Source organism: Streptopelia decaocto (assembly GCF_964273445.1).
Source record: "Streptopelia decaocto genome assembly, chromosome: 3".
NCBI classification, from domain to species: Eukaryota; Metazoa; Chordata; class Aves; order Columbiformes; family Columbidae; genus Streptopelia; species Streptopelia decaocto.
Genome location: NC_138656.1, coordinates 69,096,061 through 69,117,672, shown reverse-complemented (window position 1 = coordinate 69,117,672; position 21,612 = coordinate 69,096,061). Strand labels below are relative to the sequence as shown.

Below are 21,612 nucleotides of genomic sequence, written 5' to 3'. Positions count from 1 at the left end.
TCCTGCCTACCGCCTCATGCCAACTTAGTCTCTTTATAAGTCCTACCTGTTATCTCTCCAACCACCATCTGAAACAGAGAACAGCACCACCTGCCTAAAGAGCCAGCAGGAAGGAACTCTGCTCTAAAATACTTCCATTACACTTATACATTTTTGCTACTGAGGCCTTGTTGTTTGTTTTTTAAATTAATGCCAGCAAGAGAGCACAGTCAGGTAGTACTGAAGCAGAACTACAGACCACTGAAGGGAAGCTGGGGTGAGTGCTGGGAAGATCCTTCATGATTCGTCTCGTCTCCTGCCCTTGGTCCAGCTTTGGTCACTTCTGTCACATGCTGCATATTGGACAAATGAGAAGCATGCAAAAATCACTTTTGTAACAAAATTTATTTTTGCTCTGTGGATACAAATCCCAAACATCAACAAACAAATTCCAGTGGAAAAATACCAGTCATTAACAATGAAAACTTTTATTATTATTTAATAAATAGAACTTTGGCATTCAAAATTCTAGCTGTAAACCCTACTTTAAAAAAAATTACAAAAAGAGGCAAGAATAACAAGCCTAAAGCTGAGCCAGCCAGTGGCTCCTTTACTTTTTACAATGAACATATTGTGATTTAAGTCATGACAACTCTATTTACATATGAGGTATTCTGAGAGGTTCAAAAATTGAACCCAATTTACAAAACTACCAGTCTTCAGGGACTGATCCAGTACATATGTCAGCTGTGCTTTTAAAAGATAGCTCCAGACACTCCTCCCCAGTGAACTAATGATATACTGTAATTAATATACACAAAACAAACACATTATGATTTCAGTTTCCTGCTCGTGCTCCGTATTCAAAACCGCTGCATACTACGACCAGCCTAACATTCAGAGTGTACACCCAGTACCCAGTTTAAGTACTTCTGTTTCTAGACATTATGTGAGAGTTGTTACTACAAAACATTATAAAGAAAACATTGGAGGGTAAGAGGAAAACAAGGTGCAGTCATCAGCATCCTAACAACCTATCTCAAGTTCAAAGGGAATTTACACTTACTTCAGGCACAAAAGGCACAAAGGTATGCAGCTGTGGAATTAATATTGCTAATGAGCTGCTGGAATAAATCATCCCTTTAGATAATAACCATTGATTTGTTTGCTGTCAAAGAATGCAGCTTAGGTCAGAAGATCTTTTCCCCACTCACGACAGAACTTGTCACATCAATGAAAAGAGCCCAATTATACCTCCAACTCCACCTGTGGAACATCGTTGATAAGGACAATGAAAACTGGAGCAAACTACATGTACATGGAGCGAGTGCGGTGTGCTGTGCCGTGCCTGCCTGCGCCAGGGCAGCAGGTGGGGCAGGAAGGGTTTGCTGGCTTTGTGCTCTTACCCTGCAAGAAAAATGTCCAAAACCCCATTTGAAACAAAAACCAGACAGCGGGGGGGAGGGAAGGAGGGAAGGAGGGAAGGAGGGAAGGAGGGAAGGAGGGAAGGAGGGAAGGAGGGAAGGAGGGAAGGAGGGAAGGAGGGAAGGAGGGAAGGAGGGAAGGAGGGAAGGAGGGAAGGAGACAAATCTTTTGAGGTGAAAAGGACAAAACTTCAGCTCTTGTAATGACTTCAGGGCCACTGGCAGCTGCGAACACTGGAGCACGAGTGGGTGGTTAGAGCCACCCCTGCAGTGCCACACAACTGTCACACCACTGAGCTGCACAGCTGAGGCCGCCAACCTACACCACAGTCACACAACTGAGCTGTGTTACTTCTATACAGCAAATGCATAGCATCAGCTATAGCTTGTCCAAAGACAATTGCTCTCCAAGTCTTCTTCAAAATACATTCTTGAATACAGTAGTTACTGTAAATATTTTATAAGGGATTGTATAAATTCAATCTGAAACTATACAAAAAGCTACTGTACAAATTTGCTGACAGCCAGAATGGTACAGTGTCCATTCACTAGCAATTGTTATTCAGCCCTTGAGATTGTCCAACAGCTACAGAAAAAGTTGTCATGACTAAATCTAAGCAATTCCAATGCTAACATTCGTTAATCGACTTTATATTAAATATGCTGAATGAGACCACACACACTATATTTTAACCAATTAAACAATCATGCATATCTTAGACAAAGCTTATTCCGTTTAGTGGCATCTGTAAACTGATGCATATATAGTAATTGCTACTACTACAACAGGCCAAATTTTCAGAAATCAAAGCAAAATACTGTATCATTATAGTCAATTGGTAGCCTGCATCTTTGGCTCATACATCCACCATTTACCTCTCCACTGTCATTTGACTGAGGCAGATAAACTCAAGGGTTTTTAAAATCAAGTGCTTTAAAGTCAACATAAATATTACAGGTTCTGTAATAAAAATATTACAATGCAAAATTACAGCACTGCAATAAAAGTATTACAAATAAAATGGGACCTCCTTCCTGAGGGACTTTCGACTAATACTTGAAGAGCATAAAAGCTCCTGAAGTGCTTTGCAAATACAAATTACTGATCTCAACTCTGCAGTGCGGTGTCACCATTTAACATGAAGGACACCAGCCAAGTGACCAGCTTAACAGTTCAAAGTGACTCAAAAAATCTGCTCCTCTCTAATTGCTCTATTAAACTCCTTGTTATTTCCACCCAATTTAGAAAAGTGTGTTGCTTGGTAATTTTTTATAGATACGTTTCTATCTAAGGAAATAATAACATGCAACTTAGGTGTTTCTTCTCTCCCTAATACTTCATTATCTGAAATGCTATTGTTGCACTCTGACAGACACGGATGCCATGAACAGGAGACTGTTGCTTCCCTTCAGGGCCAAACCCCACAGACCGCACCAAAGGAACGAGCCCGGGCCCCTGTCACAAACGCCAACGCTGTCAGAGGCACAGGAAACTCTGCAAGCCCGTATGTGCAAAGATCCTTGTCTTCAGTTGTGCCCTAGTGTAAAAGCACACCCTCAAACCTACAGAAAGAGCACAGAAATTCAAAACAAAATGGCCTTGTTTTTTACCTTGAAGTAGAGACACTAGGCATTTTTCACTCGAGATTCCATCTAGACACTGGTTTAGTGCTCACAGAAGCTGAACAAGTCAGATTAATCTATCTGAAAACACCATGTAGCAATAACATAAATAGTAACCCTATTTTTCACAAATTAGTCCATGTGTAGGTTCTGGATAGAGAAAACTGTCAAATAAATAAGTCCACATAGCTAAAAAAAATTAAATCACTAAATTATATATATAAAAAAATTGTAACTGTTTAACAATGAACAGAAAGCAAAACATCACCAAGTTAAAACTGGTAACCAGTCTACATTGCTATACAATTTTTTTTTCTAGTAACATAAATATAATCAGAAAACCGAAGGTATTAACACTTTTGCCATGAAAATCTTAGCCTAGAATTGACTTGGTTCTAACCGTTAAGCTTTCTCTGAGATTTCTGCTGTTACCCACACTATGGGTCAGTTGACTGACTTGCACATCCGTCTTTCCTTAGTCACAGCCTTCTTTTGATACATTATATGTAACTGATGCCCATAATTTCCTTAACGGTGGGATTTGAGAGTGGTTTTGCTGTTTGCAAGTTTTTGTTTCCTTCTGTTACATACTATTTTGCACCATACATAACTGTGCAGCTAACTTGCAGTGTTGTTCCAGGAAATTAGAAGCATTTATGTCATCTGTCCCACAGGAGTGGAACAGCACAGCCAAGTGACACTCACTGAATAAACTACGGAACATGATCTTACTTTTTTAAACGTAATTGCTTCCTACGTAAATGGAGAAATCAAGAATTCCCAAACAACACGGAAAATTTTGCAGTCCTCAGATAACCAAGTACTTAATACTGCTAAGTGGAATCATTCTGTTATAAGCCCTGATTTTGCCAAATGCTAAACACCCGGTTTGCAGCCTCAGCAGAGGCCTTCGGGGGTGGAACACAGACCAGCCACATTTTAAAATGGAGATGACATAAGGGAAAAATAAGGATGGTACAAATGCTAAAATACAGTATTTTTTTTTCCTGACAGCCACATACTATGCTGCAGTTTCATGCCTTCCAGCTTATCTGGGTTTGTCACAAACGTCAACATTATTGAAACTTCTCACAGCAAATGCGGGAGTGCTTAAAACAATTTTATATGCCTATAATTTATGCACTTCATCTGCATAAAGGAGTTATAACTTGTTTTTCTTCCGCTGTTGGGCGAACAAGCTAGACACCCATTGCTAAAAACATCTTTCCTATATCAAATTTTTTAGGCAACTTGAAGAGTGAATGCTCCTAGATTGTTCCAATTGCAGTTCCCAGAGTGAAGTGCAGTTGCAGAGGCCTCTGGCTTCACTGCATACAGCTCTAGGTCCTTCAACCCTCTGCTTTCATTTCAGAACACAGATAATTCCATACAAACCCTTGATGAACGAAAGGACTGAGAGGAGTAGCAGCACAGCTGTTTTGATACTCTGATTCCAGAAACCAGGTGAAGTAATAAAATCAGCCCTAATGAAGGAAGCAGAGCATCCAACTGAATCATTCTTCACAGCTTGTTCCTACATTCAGTAGTTTAAAGATTTCTTGTAGTTTGTACCACTCTGTTCAAACGATGACTCTCTCCTCTCCACCAGACTCCCGAGATCCAATACGCACAATTCTCAGAGAGATGCACGTGCGATGCTATTTGCAGTTTTCCAATATGGCTCCTTAATAGAAATGCAAAGACCTGTGACACAGCAGCATTTAATAAGTCATTTGCTACTAGATGAAATGTTGTCATTGAGTAATGCAGTTGTCCCCCATGTCCTGAGCGTAACGGTCCGACATTATAGTCCTTAATTCATCAATATCCTTTCGTAACTGACAAACGTCCAAGAGCTTCTTCGAAAGGGTTTCTGTGCTGTGGTAATTTTCATTCTCTTCAGCTGAACAGCTCAGCGCTGTGAAAAACAACACCTGAGGTTAAAGCTCTAGCAACCACCCCTTGTGAATACGTCAACTAGTCAGTCCCCCTTGAAATAAGGGGTAGGTCGCTTCAATTACATCAAGACAAATCATCCTTTAGTGTGATGAAAAACCAACAAAATGTGGTATTGTGTGAAATTAACATCAATTCAGAGCCCATCACTGCACCTCTGAAAAACATGCTTTGCTGTTTGGACCAAGATCTAGACTTGCTGAAGTCCAACAGACCTCAACAACAGTGAAAAAGAACTGGCTTAGAACAGCCATTTTCTAGAGATTCTGGAGGTTTCCAGCCACTCAGAAGAGAGAGGTAGGAGTGCCTGGGAAATGGGGCCATGTAAGGTGATGAGATGGTGCTACAGATAAGCCGCACTATCCATCCTGCTGGCTGCTGATGGTCTTGTGGACTGTAAGACTGGCATTTGCTGCACTGCCCAGTAGTTCAGAGAGTTACAGTGCAAATGAGTCTGTGTGGTGTGTAATAGCTCTTGCTGCACGGGACACTACACTTTTACCTTTCTACCTTCCAAAGGCCCAGTTCAACAACGAGTCTGATTAATTCTGATTAACACCCAGAAAACAATATGATACATTCAGGTAAAAAAAATGTAATAGTTTAGTAAGCTTGTTAAAAGAAAAGACCTAACACCAACTCACTACACTGAAGCTTTGTCTGACTGGCCTTAAGAGTCTGTTTCTCATCTCCTGGTTCAGTTTAACACCTCAGCACGTGCTAAAGACTAGATGTGCCATTAACAGCACTGGAGATGGACTTGCCCAGGACTAGGCTTATCTAATACATGCAGACAGTCAACCCAGCCTGAAACCAGACAGACACACATTCAAACAGGAGATGTATAGTCCCAGCACTTGACCCCAGGGGCTTTAAACCAAAAGCACGTGATGCAGCCACACCAGGCCTGCTTATGCCTCACCTCACAGTATCACACAGTATCATGTTTGGGATTGGAAGGGACCTCAAAAGATCTTCTAGTCCAATCCCTCATAATGAGGTTATAGAGCAGAACGCGTTTGACACTAAGCATCCGTGAACCCCCAGGGTGACAGCAGTGTGTCTCAGGAGGGATGGACACCTGGCTACACACCCCTCTTTTCTAGTAGGGTGGGTCCATATGGAGAGCCAGCTACCTTCTCTCCTGACATGACAAAGACCTGCGTAGTCACCTGCATTTAGCAGCCCAGGTCTACTAAAAGCCCAGCTTTTCCAGAGAGCTCCAGGAGTATGCTTCACACACAAGTTGCATATCAGGGGGGACACTGGCCTGTCCAGCTGCCAGGTTTGAGCACCACTTAGCTAAACTCTTATTCCTGTGTGTCAAAACACTGTTAAGCATTGGAATGACAACAATCACTTACATCTGATTCCCAGCAGCAGGGAAAGGTTAGGCTCCTTGCCCTGAGCTCTCTGGGTGAGAATACTGCATAGTGCTTTCAAGTCAAACAAGCAATGGGACATCTCCTTGAACAACTGGTCTGCGACCGGCATCTTCTCAGACACTGGCTGCCTGGACTGCTCCATCTGCCGCATCTGCTCCTTCAGGGAAGCATTCTCTTCCATCAGTCTTTGGTTCTTTGTGAAAAGCAAACAGGAAAAAGCAAAAAGTCAGTCTGCAGCATGCACTGTAGAAGAAAGTTTCCTGGTTCAAACCACAAACAATATCATTAAACATAATTAATTTCCATACATGTCATCAATACTGCTGTACCTTTCCAAAGCTCTTACTTGGCTGTCTAGTTCATGTTATCATTGCTTAGCAGACTTTACTCTTGAAGCTCTCACTTCCTGAAGTAGGGATGGTATCTATTACATGTCTGCACAGCAGCCAGCATGGTTAAATATGTATTTAAGCTCACAGAGCCCTACCATGAGATGTTATAATCAATTTATAAGGTTCTTCCCAGCTGGTGTGGTCAGGGGTTGGGTTTTTAGAGTCTTTACTTACTTCGGACAGAACTTTGTTTAACTGCTCTATATTCTTTTCTTTTTCTTCAAGATCATTTGTCATCTTCTGAACTACCAACTTTTCTTGCAGAAGCGTCTCTTGCATAGACTAAATGGAATGAAAACACAGGTAATGATTTAAAATTTTTGTACTTTATATTAGCATTGACAAAAAATGCACCCTCAGTAACTTTCTAGAGTTTCAGTTATTTATTGCTTTGTATTAATTCTTCATTTTTTATTTTCTACCATTTTCACCTGGTAATATTCAACTGGACCTCAACAGATCTCTGTATACTAAGACAGCTATTCCAAATATCAGTGAAACTCTTTAAATAAGTACTATCTGTTTAGAAAAAAAAAGACTATGTATGCAAAGCATTCCTCCAATATGGAATACATGAAGTCGAAAATACCCAGGCAATATTGCTTATTCTAACAAAATTATTTCACTTCAAATAAGCAGCAAATTAATGACAGCTAAGCTTCATTCGTGCAATTCCAAGTTGTAAGTGAACATTTTTTTTGGCCTTTATTTTCCACAAAGACTGTGGTCAGACTTTCCACAACCTTTCACAACACAGAACTCGCTTCCCCTTCTACACAGCTGAGAAGAAAGCCTTTGACAGTTGATACAGAGCAGCAACCTCTTTAAAACCATCAACGCACAAGATAAATCAGAACAGTCTACACAACTCTACTGTGCTGAAAAAACAACAGCAGGCAAAAAAGTAACTTATTTGTAGTTTATAGTATCATTTTTTAACAGATACAATAATGACTAGTTTCTGTAATGAAAGAAGCAGTAGGTTTCTAGGATGCTGTTTTACTTAAGTATTAGAGCTTTCCAGGACTGACTTCCAGATCAGTCACAAGCAGCAACAAATAACTGCTGCAACATGCAATCAGCTGCTGTCAATTCCCCGGTTTCCACGTACCGGGAGTTTCAGAGTTGAAACTGAAAAATTCAGAGATATTTCCAAAGTGGATTTTTTTTTTTTTTAATGAATTCAGCGAGACCACAGGTGTCTCTGTTTTTAAAATCACTCATATTTATTCCACTAGTGGGCTTTTAGATCTGTAGAAATGTCTTTCAAGGTCATCTGGCAAAATTCAGAAAGAGGGATATTCAAACCACTGTATCTGAATACTAATAACAATGAATAGTGATTAGATACACTCCTGACACTTTAAAACAGACAGATCCTTTCAGCTTTCACAAAGAAAAAAAAAAATCCTCTTTTGTCATTAATGGTATTACTCACAAATCCAATGTTGTGCTGTCACAGTGCATATAAAGTGTCCTCCTCATTCCTAGCTTGGCACGTTAATGTATAAAACCTGTTGCCCAATTTCAATTATAAGATGCAAATCTGATCCCATCATGCTCAAAATACAGCTAGAGCACTGGTGAAAATGGTGCGTGCCTTGGCACAGTTTGACTGTAACCTTCCACAGAGTGGGACCAGAGGCCATGATAGAGGGAGAAGAAGTTGCATTTGACTGATTTACAGAATGACACTGTCCCGGAAGAATGTTTTTTTCTTGAATCTCTGTAGGAACAATCTTAATGATAATTCTTCCAAAGCAGAGAACTGTCTCACAGGGAATTCTATACAGTAGTTTCAATAAAATGCTACAGAAAGATCAGTGTTGCTCTTTAGTAAGAGATAGGTTTAAATTGTTGCCCTGTGACTCTGCAGCTTTATTCAAAGAAAGAAAAAAAATCCAAGCTCCCCACTTGACTGAACCACAGCAAATTGTGTCAGCCTGTGTTGGCTTTGGTGCCTTAGGAAAACAATTTGGCTTTGGAAAAGAAGCCGAATTTACTCTTGTGCAAGTTGCTCCTGAGACATATGAAGAATGGAACTTTCAGAGTACCAGCACTGGGGACTGTAGCACATAGGAGAAGATGTCTATATAGAGGCCTGCCCTTTACCATGTATGTGGCCTAGCACGTGGCCAAGAGACCATTTAATTGACTTGCCAGCTCTAAGAATTATTAGTGCTGACAAGGCGGCAGGAAGCAATGAGAGGCAAGGCTGGGCTGACAGCAAGTGGAGTTTTCAATGGCCTGGCCACTGACTAAATTTCCCAACGCATTCGGGTCAACACCACAAACGCAGTGAGAAAAGCCAGTACTTTGTCACACCCTTTGCACAACTGGAAAACAGTGGTGCTAAAATTGACATACTCAATAAGGACTAAAAAAATCCACACCTTATTTTCATGTAAGTAATAAGAATCAGGAGTCAGAGCCCAGAAACGACTGCTTGTTTTTAAAGCTGTTTTCACACACTTGACCTGCTTCTCAGTTCACCCCCACCGTGCCCTGCGAAAGGAAGAGCTGCAGTAACGTGCATCCTAAAGATAAGCTGTGCGAGAAGTCGCAGCTTCACACTCCAGCGGGAGGAAGGGGAGGAAGAACGAGGGCCCTGCCCCACGTCAGAGGAAACACTCGGGGCCGGGTGAGGGCAGGAAATAGCTCTGCTTCAGACATTTCCTTCGCTGTGCCTGCAGATGAGCTCGACCCACTGTGGCGTTAACCCATCTCCTTTAGTTTTTCTAAAAAACATTCCCTACTGAGAGAAATGGCCGTATTGAGTCAGACTGAAGGTCGCTCTTGCTGCGTGTCTGCAGCCAAACAGAAGATGCTTTGGGAAAAGGAGGAGAACAGAGCAATACAGTAATAACAGGTACCCAAAACACCCTCCCAGCTTCCAAGTATCTCCAAATTTTAAGAGTGTTTGATGTGCTTCTCTCCAGGGACACCCAGAGCCCCAGTCACATGTAACAATACGACCACTCCCACATTTCATGTTTGTGTCAATGCCAAACATTGAAGGTTTGACTGTGCAGCCCTTCTGTGTACCTGGTAAGGAATACAGGAAATATTGCCTTCCCCAGTGTATTTTCAGAACTGCATCTGCTGCTAAATTTACATGAATGCGCAAACTACTCCAAAAACAATTTCTAGAATACTCCAAATAATGTGCACATGTTCAGCTCATGAGTTGTACCATCTAACAGGAACTACTGGAAGTGGAAATCAGTGTTTATTTCTAAAAGATACACCTAACTTCTGTCATCCTCTGCTGCCATAAAGCTCAGAAAAAACACACATGCTTACCAGCTTGGCCAAGTCCACAGTGCTCTGATTTCCCAGTGCTCACACTGCTATGAGTGCTTTGTACTTCACCCTTACTTTTTCCATACAATTTCCAAACTTACAATTTGGTGGCATTACTTCCAGCCTGTCATGGTTTGTGTTTATTGTGATGGACAGCATTGACAGATGTACTTTGGGTAACACAGGCATTGTACAACCTGACTTATTTCTACTCTATTTTTCACACCAAACCTGTTTGTGATATCTACATTAACCATGTAAATACAGATGTTTTAAACACCATTCTCATCCATAATTTTTCTGAAGATGTGTTATATATGCAGCATGACACCTTGTCAAGACCAACCAGAATTTTAATCCCTCACACTCATAAGAACAAATCAACCAAGCAAAACCATACAAGGAAGATCAAAATCATTCCACTATGATTACAAGCAAATAGAAACTGCTATCTGAAACAGAATTTGTTTTCAGCTTGCAAGTTAAAAACAATGAACTAAAATACCTTCTCAAGAATAAGTTTACAACATGGCAGAAGACAGGGAATAAAATGAGATCTGAGCTGAAGATAAATTGTATCTCTATGCTGATAAGGGATTTCTGTTTCTAATGAACTAATTTTCAATGCTTCCCAAGGAACAAATGTAGAAGGTAAGGGACACCAAGCATACAAAGAAGCTGCTGTAGTCTACAAGTAATTTGAGGGCTAATACCACTTTCAAATCTTATTTTCTGTCCTTATGTAAAATACCTCAAAAGAGGAGAAGAGAAAATCCCAGATGACAGAACACCCCTCTGTTCACAGACTGTCACAACCACTCAGCATTTCCCAGTCTCAGCTCCCTAAAGTCACTTCAAACTAAGCACACAAAACAGCCACTTGTGTAAATGCATGAAGATCGCTAGTCTCAATATAAAGGTGATGGAGAGAAATAGATCAGAAAGTTTAGGAAATATGAAAATATTTAGGTTGGTGATAATACATTTAGGCAAGTTGTGCATATTTCTTATAAACACAACAAATACACACAGTAGATCTGTAAATATTCTTAACTAAACTATGAAGAGGATCTCAAAGGGAGTTCAATTTGAACTTTTTTTTTTTAATTATAAAACATCAAAAACTGCATCTTCCTGTGGCACAACTTTTACACATAACAGGCTGTTCCATGAAAACATTTTAATTTCACAAATTTTGTCTTCCTAAAACAAAGAGAAGCTTAAATCATTTTGCTTTTCAGTTAACAGATGCATGTTATGTTGCAACTTAAATTCCTCTACTGCTTCTCTACAGAGGTATTTAATACATTTTAATTTAATTAAGCAAAAATATGATTGTAGACAGGAATGAAGCCTGCTATTTACCTGCACAGTGGAGAAAGGACAAATTTAATGGTGGAAGATAATTTACTTTCAACAGCTACAAATACGCAAACTTGGCTCCAGTGTGCAGAGTGAAATAAGAAAGCACATTCTCTTAGCCAGGAGTATGCAAGTAGTTCCCTGTCTCTTGGTTATTTGGGTTCAAGCTCCATAGAGTGCTCCCTTTCAGTTTGAAAGCAGCAGGCATTCAGTTGATTGTTTATTATGATTTTGTTGTTCTTCCAAACCTAATGTACACAGAGCCAATGCAGAAGCACCTTCTCAAAGGACAACCCTGTCACTTCAGTCTTTCTGGAGGGTGAGGAAGCCAAAAATGTGGAGATATGCCAATCTAGAAGAAGAATGCAGCTAGAATTAATTTAATTTGGCTTCATGATTTGCTGAAAGCAGATGTTTGGGGTTTTTTTAAATGCTCAGCTTTTTCTAGAGCATGTCATACCTTCTTCCCCATTACCTGTATAACATTTCCTTTTCTCCACAACAAACTCTGGTCACTAAGTAACTTTCAAGCATCAGGAGCCTGTTGTGTTAATCTGATCCACGAAGCCACAACTGACTCCCAGCTGACAACCTCTGCTGTCTTGAAAAATCCTTGGCTCCAAGCTAGGTGCCCAAGAGAGTTACGATATCAGTGAGTGATGTGTCAGAAAATAGTTCAACAGGGACCTGCTTAAACAACATGAAATGTGAAGCGGCACGATTTAGAAGGGCACCTGTCTCTACTAAAGATGTCAGCAGTGAAGCTCTTCATCAATACCACTTTTTGTATTTTGGAAGATCATCTGAAACCCAAAGTTGGATGGGAGGCTTCACTGTTACTTACAGAGGCAGTCTTCACACTTGAAACAGGCAGCTCTCATATGACATCCACTAGACCAGCAGAAGAAGGTTGCCACATAGCAACAGTTTTTCACTTCGTGGTAAGTATTTGCAATGTGCTAAACCATACAAACATCAACAACATTTTAAGCCTGCAAAAAAACACTAGTCAACTACAGGCCACAAGATTAAGTTCTTGGCATTTCTACCTTTGCTTCCTATTTGGGAAAAGGATGAAATTCTAATTTAGCAATGTTACCTTTATGAACTAAAACCAGAGTAAATAACAGAATGTACACACTTCCTTACCTGCATGTCTAAAAGCAGTCCGGCTATCTGATTTTGTTGATTGTCTATGACCTAGAATATAAAATTGAGCCATTTAAAAAGCTGCAATCTCTTTAGATGCTTTTTTAAAAAAAATCACCTTATAGGTGTGTAGCCATAGATTTTTAAATGGGATCTTTGAAAATGTCAACGATAAGACAGAGAGTTTAACTCTGACAGAAGAGGAAATTCAAGCAAAATAAACACACTGAACAGAAACAGGTATTGAAAAGAAACTTCAATTAGCAACAAGGGTTAATTCTTTAGTGAGATATTTATTTCTAAAATAAAAAAAATATTAAAGAAATGCAGGACTCATAGTTAAAGATGTCCCCAGCAGATCATTTGCAGACTCACCTTACTGGCTTTCTCATTCTTTTCTTTGAGACATTCATTCTCGCTTTGAAGCTGTTTTGTGTCCAACATGGGAAGGCGAATACCATCTTCCAGGCATTTTTCTACTTTCTGCTGTAAACTGTCATTCAACATGAAAGAAAAAGTAAATGCACTGACCGAAACAAAAACAGCTGTGTGTTCTAGTAAAAAATTAGAAAGTTGCACGATCTTCCAACCAGAACTGTAAAACCATATCAGGCTGAATCCAGCCTTATGAATGAGCAAACCAACAGGGGATGAATGATACAAAAGCCTGAACTACTGAAGTTACTGTGGCCCTGACAAGAAGAGATTCCTTCATGCAGGAACGGTCTCATGGGCCAGATTCTGTGCTGCATCTCCCAAAAGGCACAGCTTGAGCAGTATGGTACAGGGAGAGCAGGCAGAGGGGAGCAAAGAAAAGCTCTGTGGTGTTCACAGCTGCTCTGTGCTCCTGTGGGCGGCAAATCCAGCACCAGCACAGATCAGGGGAGTCTTTAAACCTCTCAAAATTACCAGAGCTTCAAAATCAGACTCTCTCACTGTGGCATGTACAGCTCAACTCAGAGTCCAGAACCAGAGGTTGCACTGAGGACTGGTGGCCTGTCCTTCATGCCCTCTGTGACGTGTAAGGGGGCGCTTGCAGACACTCCTGCCAGCTGCTCCCACACAAGGGCACAACCTTCAGACCCTCTGTAGCTCAACTCAAGCTCCTCCGTGTAGCCAGAGCCTTTGCCTGCTCACCCGCTCTCAGAAAGGAAATACATTTTATTAGTGTTAATCTTGCTGTCTAATTTAGAAACCAGAGGCCATCTCAGTTATTTGTAGGCTTTCAAAAAAGACAAAATGATCCTGTTCTAGATTATGACGGCAGGAAGAAAAAAGGCCTTTCATTGGTAAGATGGAAACAATGCATCAACAATTTGGCTGGCAAGGTGTCCCAACCAGCTTGCCTTTCATCATGGAAACACTTTCAGACTCCTGTGGCATGCACCTTCATCCAATGGACAGACAGTGAACTGTAGTAACAACCACATAAATTATCAAAACTGATTCCCTCCTGCTTCACCCCCCCTCCTTTTTCAAAAATAAGCATTTAAGTTGCTCTCCTGATCTACAATGTACCATAGTAACAGTGTCTCCATGTCTCATCTGGAATCTTCTCGTGGATATCTATCCCATTTGTTTTTTCATAGTTACGCAAGTTCAATGACAGCAGATTAGCTACAGCTAAATCTCTCTGTAAATACCCCCACCCTCAGTGAAGAGGTAAGAAACAGCTATAATTTATCAAAATGTTGACTCTTCCCTGATACACCCATCACCTAATATCCAAGGAGCTTTTCCACAGCTTCTGCAGGATTAGTTATCAAATACAAGTGCTGACAGCTTCTATACAATGCCCCTTTGCTGCACACATTTATTCTATATTTTATCTGGAAGTGCTTTCAGACTCCTGTGGCATGCACCTTCATCCAATGGAGGGACAGTGAACTGTAGTAACAACCACATAAATTATCAAAACTGATTCCCTCCTATGATGCCATTGCATGTGTCCCACATCTTTAAAAAAAGATAGAGTGTCCTAGGGCGACTATTCTCTGTGTTATTACTTGCAACTTGACACAAATAAAAATTTTACCGGATTTCCTATTGTACTACATTGTCATTCTGCACAGTAACAGATTTATGCCATGAAAAATCATCATCATTGTAATAGATTAAGCATGTAAATAACATTAGGTCTTGACATTGGGTGGGAAACACACCCGTTTCAGAGCACAGCCCAAGCAGCTGTTCGTACCTCTGTACTGTTGTGACCAGCTCTTTTTCTTTTTTCTTCTGACACACCAGTTGCAATTCTCTCTCTCTGCACTGCGATCGGGCCTCTGCGAGCTTCTTTTCCAACTCAGTCATAGTTTCTTGAAGTTCCTTATTCTTCTCTTCTAGAATTTGCAGCTAACACAGGTTACATTAGTTAGACACGATGTCACATTAGCAGGTCTTGCAGCAGGCCACAGCCTTGCAGTTACCTTCTGTCTAATCTTGGTCCCATTTCACTTATCTGAGTATGAGAATCCCTAATAGCTACAGTGCTTTCTAAAACATTGAAATACTTCTCTTCCTAAACAGATGGGGAAAAATATGTGTTGAAACAATAAGATCTGACAACAGATATTAGGTAGTTTACTTGTATTTTTAAAATGTAAACCAAACTCCCTTTACCTTACCTGTTTAGTCTGCCCTTCTATATCATCCAGCGTTGGTAGGTCAGCCAGATATTTTTCTAAGGTTTCAATTCGTCTTTGTTTTTCTTTGTTTTGCTCAGACTCTTTCTGGTATTTCTTTTTCAGGCTATTAATAAATCGGTCTCTAGTTTTAAGCTAGAAGAAAGCAAGAGTAAATGTTTTACTATTACAGTGAAAAATAGACCTGCTTTAGAAGCAGATGCTGATCGGCCTTCAAGAATTGTACTCTCAGCTGCATGAAATGGTTGGTTATTGCAGAAAACAAAACCAAAGAATGATTAATCCCAGCAGCATTAAGTCACTGACCCACACATGACTTCAAAGCACAGTTCCTTCACCTCTGCCCAGAACACTCCATGTACCTTGTGATATAAAAACATTACAATTCAATAGTTTAAATATTCTTTATTTTTTCACCAGTAGGGAAGTTCACATGCAACAAGTGATAAGGAAATATTTTAGTTCTTCTTCTTCTTCTTCCTCTGGTCTGGAAAACAACTTAAAACACAGGGACTTAAGATGCCTGTAGAAAAGATGCTTTAAGAAAGCCACTATTCAATTCTGATGACCTCTGATGTAATTGCAAGACTATGAAAGTCAGATTTTTGGCTCCAGCTCTTCTTGGGTTAATTTCTTAATTGTCCCATCAGTCTGGAAAAGTTTGTGGTGGGGGTTTTTTTTGAGTGTTTTTTTGTTGTTGTTGTTGTTTGTTTGGGGTTTTTTTACTACACTTTTGTTTTTGCTTGCACTCCTGGTACTTATTATACTTTGCTTTATTGCCTAGGTGAAAAAAGGGGAAAGGAAGGCAGGAAAAAAAGAGTATGTTCCAGTCATAGTCCAAGTTAATAAAAACCAGTATCTCTATTGCCAGAACCAAGTTGTAGTAATCCACAAACACTTGTCAACTACAGTAAATGCAAAACATACTTTTATTTTGGTGCTACAGACACCCATCTCACTGAGAAATAAATGTGTGACACTGTCAATGCAACAGTAACAGAGCCTACTGAAAATTTTAAGTAAATAAACTCTGGAAAGTTTCTTCCAGAGATGGCCTTATATATGGGCCACAAAATCAAGGACTGCCAAAAGGCTGGCATTCTTTCTCACCTCAATGTTAACACCATTTTCCCCACTCCCTGGCCAAATCTGGTTTTGGGATGAAAAAACTTACCTTCTCCACAAAGTCAGACATTCGCTCAGAAATAACCCTAGCACAGCTATTGGCAACAATCCCTCTCATCAGTACAGAAATTATGTTTTTGTCCCCTAACATCGGTCGCTGACCTGGGACACCAAGCCTTTGGGTCTGGGCTGCTCTCCAGGTGAGCACAGCAGAGAATTCCCCACCGGGAATGCTGCACAGCTCCTTCCTCCCTCCGCGGTGTTCCCTCAAACAGAACAGCACTGATTTTATTACCAAAGCACATGCTCCCCCTCCCTGCCCTTTCTCTCCTTGAGAGCCTTTTGTTCAGCAAACAGAATGGAAGGGTGTTAAGGGGTGAATCAGGCTGCAGCAGAGCCTACACACGGAGTAAGAGCTGAGGCAGGAAGAAGCAGCTGCATCCAGTTTCTGCCCCTCCTGAATGCTATCCTTAGTGAAAAGCATACTGAAGGAGTCACAGGAATTGGCAAGGCAGAAATCAAGATGAGTTATGCTTTCTTCTTTGTCCTCCCACATACCACTTCACTGTATCATACTGTTCCTACCTCTGGAACCTGCATTAACATAAATCTAAGTCCTGTAGTAAGGCCAAAGAGGGTATCAGTGACAATGTATCCCCAAACATTAATTAAGAGACGCTTGGCCAATGGCACATTCCTGCCTGCAATGAAGGAAGGCTGTCAGAACATTCTAAACTAATTCTGGGTATTATTTCGGCCACCAAAGAAACACCTTGTCAAGAAAGCCCTGCCCAGAACACAGCCCTCTAAGCCCCTTGTCTCAGACTAAAGTCTACTCTGCACATCCCAGCAAAGCTACAAGAGAATCACTCCTGCTTAGTAGGCACATACAAGCTCTAAGTGCATCTCAAAATATGAGGCCTGCACTTACAGGCCATGCTAAAAATAGAAATTTAATTTTCATACTCTGTGGTTTTAAATAATACTTTATTTACTGTAATAATACACACTTTAAGCTATGTGAATTCTCAGAGCTTAGCAGCTTTTCTTCAAGGCATGTTTAACCGATAACCTTTTAGCATGCATTAACTACAAGTTCAGATTTATCCATTGCCAACACCTACAATCACTAACTATCGATTTTTCTATCACAGACACTTTAGTTACCTTTTGAGAACAGCTCAGCAACCCACATACTAAGATTCTTTCTAGCAAATAAAACATATCCTGCTGTAAAAATGTCAAAAGGAAATCTGGAACATGAAAGACACTTACTTTCTCCTCCATCTTCTTTTTCTCCTCACTAGATTTGTTTGAAATTTGTTTTACGAATTCACTGAGTTGTAATTCCTTATTTTCAGCTGCTGCGATCTTTCGCTCAAGCTCCTCAAGGTGGGATGTTGATCTTTCTGAAACGTGAGGTTGCAGTGATGTGCTCTCATACTGTGCTTGCTTAAAAAAAGAAATAAAATAATCATACAAATGAACACACACATACCACTATATGCTTAGGCAGCACAGCAGAAAAAAGTCCTGCATCATCTTCCGCTGTCAGGAAGGGTGGGGTTTGGCTTTTCAAACACTAAAATACAGAGTAATAGCATGTATTTCAGGAATCTGGAGCAAAAAAAGTAAAGAAGCCGGACACCTTTGCATTCACAACACAAGCTAATGAACATTGTGGGCCACTTTCCCCTGAGATTAATGGAAAAGGTGTGACCTTTCTTCCAAAGGAAACACCTGAAAATCCAAACAAAAAGTGTTTTCAAAAGAAATCACTGACATTGCATTATCATACCATCCTCTAAGAAGAAAAGCACTCTATTAAATGGCTATGGCTATATTAAGTAAGAGATGCTCCAGTCTCAAGTTCCTTCCAAAGCAGAACATTAGTACTACTCAAACCTCAGAGTTGTCACACCTAAGGTGCAGAAGGGTGGAGGGACAAGCCTAAGAATACAGCTACAACCAGAAGGCAGGCCTCCTACCTTCTGGCCTGTACACCAAAATCCGTCTCCCCTTTCATTTCATGCAATTCAATATTACTCTTCTACCTCCACTGCCCACAGACAGAAAAGCACAAAATGGAAATTAGCTGCACTTGGGATGAAAAAGGAGATGCACCCTATTAGGCTTTCAGTTTCAACATTCTTTTAACAACATCAACTGGTATCTTTAAAGAAATTACACAGGCAGTATTTTTAACTAGCAACATTCCTTCAGCAAAGCATTAAGAGATTAAAACCTCCATTACATGAGATTTGCATTTGCAAGTGAATCTTGTAGAAGGCACACAATTCAAGCAGAAATTCCAACATATTATAAGCTTTCTTAACTCTTTAAATTATGAAAGATGAATGCACCTGCTGCTTTATTTAAAGCGTGTTGGGGTACACTAAGATATGCACACTAAAAATTCAGTATCTGCACTATTTTTTTTTTTTTTACTCTTAATCTGGACAGAATTTTGAAGTATTTCACAAAAGAACTTCTGGAAGCAGCAAAACCCACATTCCTAGATGTCTGAAGAAGTTTTTGAGTATGTAACTTCAAGGCTCTACTTTAATTTCTCTCCTGTCTCACACAAACCAGATTGTCACCTGATGCACAGCTGTGTTATTCTAAGGACATAATTAATGTCATGCTGTAGTACACCAGCTGACATCCTGGTCCAGTGTTAGTGACAGAAGATAAAGTAATAAAAGAGGGACAGAAAAGCTATTTCTCTGCAAATCTGCCTTTAATATTCTCTTTCTGCATTGCCTTTTGGATATGTGTTTTGCAAAAGTATTCCACCAGTCTGTCTTCACACACCTCTTTCATCTATTTATCAATACAATCTAACCACCCATTTGGATAGCACCTTCTTCTCTTCAGAAAACCTTCCATCAAGTTGCTTTCAGATACTCTTAGCAAAACTACTTTATCTCCTAATACCTCCCTGTATAACTGTGCTACAGTCAGGCTGTTAAACCTTTGTTCTTACAGTGCCACAATCCCTTATTCTTACTCCATATTTATCAGATTTCAAAACAAGTATGTACCTAATGTTAATGTAACTTAAATTTCTGCAAATGTAAAGTAAACTACAACACTTTGAGGGTATTCTCCTCCATGCAATTCACAGCTATACAAATACACAACCATCAATAATCACAAAAGCTCTACATTTTAGCCTGTAGTAAATTCTGAACGTGCCTTCAGGTGTCAGTCACTAGGCAACAGAAAGCTTTGCTAAAAGTAAAATATCCATCCTACCTGCAAATTAGTCACATAAGGTTCTTCGCAGTTTGCAAGATGGCTCAGTCTTGCGTGTTGAGCTCGTAATTCATTCTCCCTTATTCTCTGATGTAAATTATTAATTTGCTGCTTTTGCCTGTAATACACAGATTTTATTAGAAAGGAAAGAGAATGGCACAGAGATTAAAAAAACATAGAATTTAAAACAAGAAGACTGTAACAATGCTGTTAGACTACCCTGGATCTACATTAGCTGTGGACTTTTTCCCCACAGCAGCCAAACTGCAACTAGTCTCGTTTACCACTGGAACTGGAGTCTCATCAGGATATGAACTATTAAACCACAGTTGCCACGTATAATAACTTCAACTTAAGCATATCCCAAAGGATCTCTGCTCAACTGGCAACAATAAACAAAACTTGTGGAAATATGACTGTAAAACTATATCAATTTGGAGGGGGTTGAGAAACGCTTCTGTTGTCATTCACTCCCAGGGCCAGAAGTATAGGAAGGAAAAAGCACACAGAAAGCAGAATGAAAACAAGCAAAACTGACATCTTTACTTGGATTTCTGCTCAGCCCCTCTCTTTTTGCCAAAACTGACTTTTGACACAGGTTGAGGAGATTTACAAATCAAGGGGAGCAGAAAGAACTTAAGAAGAAAAAGTCATTATGTAAGATAGCACGGCTTTCCTGCAAGGTCTTTCCTTTTGCTTTCCTTAAGACCTTCTCCTCAACTGCTTTACGTAAGATGTTCTCTACCCCTAGAACAAATACCTCACTGCATACTAAGCCAGAATTAACCTCTTACACCAATGGCTTGGCCAGTGTGCAGCAGAAACAGTATCACTATTATATCACTATTTAATTCTATCACTATTTAAATCATGACTGCATTTGAACCCGCACAGCAGCAGGGCAAACAGAAGACAGGTCTGGGCCCCAGCCTATGTTAGAGCCCGCGAGATGCGCTGTGCTCTCCAGGGAGTGATGGGCACCTCAAAAACAGACCCCAGAATGGCACGTTCAGCACTCACCAGAAACACACACAGCAACCTGCTCAGTAAGCTTAAAAGCAATTTTGTGCACTCCTTTTATTTTCCCTTTTTACTCTTTTTTTTTTTTTTAATACCAGGACATATTTGCATGCAAGCACGAAATTGTTTCTCAAAGCTTCACCTCTAAGCATCCAGTATGATCAGCTTTTCTGGAAATGATGCTGCTGAACTGAGATGACTAAAGCTAATCTTAAGAGAAGATAAATGGCAAATGCAGGTTAACTTCCAAGGGAGAAGACCTGCCAGTGCACACAGTGGAAAAGCAAATCCTCTAAAAGTACAGAAAAATAGATGAGTGGGTTTGATTTTTTAAAATTTGGAGAGGGTCATATTTAAGAAGAGCATCTTGGAAATTTTACTGTAAGTGTACAAAATATGCATTATACACCCTATAAACTAACACAAAAGATGCATTAGTTGAAAATATGTCAACTGTAAATTTTAAGAGGAAAAATAAGATGCAAAAACCCAATTAAAAGGAGTATCACATACATTGTCCTAGCTAGTCATCAGCCAACTGTGTCCCAATTATCTGGTTTACAAGAGGAATTCAAGTATTTCAAAAATAATGAATACATTACGAGTTAAACTTTTAAGCTATACACATTACAGAAGACAAGGTGCATGCCTACAGAATATCTTTTTTATGTTTCCACATTTTTTATCTAGAAAGAAAAATAATGAATGGAAAAACAGCATAAACAAGTTGCAATTTGGTAGTACCTTAGAACAATTCATTCAATGCAATTCATAAAAACAGAGCAACCAAATGTATTTACATGATTCCATCGCAAGCCTTAAAATATTCCATATCACCACAGGTGATTTTGAGGCTTCCCTCTTCCATTCTACTATCTACATGGAACAAGCTTCTACAAATAGAAAAGTAGTACGTAACACTGACAGACTTTGGACACTTCTGGTTGGTGTCTGTATGATAACACTACAAACAAAAAGCTTCACACTTATTTTG

At 39.9% G+C, this 21,612-nt stretch overlaps 1 protein-coding gene across 2 annotated transcripts in view; it reads right to left on the bottom strand.

Annotated features, from left to right (window-relative positions):
• Positions 1 to 365: 365 nt before the first annotated feature.
• CEP85L (centrosomal protein 85L) overlaps positions 366 to 21,612 on the bottom strand; it is a 120,056-nt gene continuing 98,809 nt past the window's right edge. For both annotated transcript variants that reach the window (XM_082047524.1, XM_082047525.1), the window contains exons 5-13: positions 19,599 to 19,716; positions 17,616 to 17,792; positions 15,198 to 15,350; positions 14,771 to 14,925; positions 12,949 to 13,066; positions 12,574 to 12,624; positions 6,934 to 7,041; positions 6,347 to 6,560; positions 366 to 4,944 (exon numbers count right to left, since the gene is read on the bottom strand). In XM_082047524.1, coding sequence (XP_081903650.1) covers positions 4,781 to 4,944; positions 6,347 to 6,560; positions 6,934 to 7,041; positions 12,574 to 12,624; positions 12,949 to 13,066; positions 14,771 to 14,925; positions 15,198 to 15,350; positions 17,616 to 17,792; positions 19,599 to 19,716 — 1,258 coding nt within the window. In that variant the 3' untranslated portion in view covers positions 366 to 4,780. The remainder of the gene's footprint in view (positions 4,945 to 6,346; positions 6,561 to 6,933; positions 7,042 to 12,573; positions 12,625 to 12,948; positions 13,067 to 14,770; positions 14,926 to 15,197; positions 15,351 to 17,615; positions 17,793 to 19,598; positions 19,717 to 21,612) is intronic.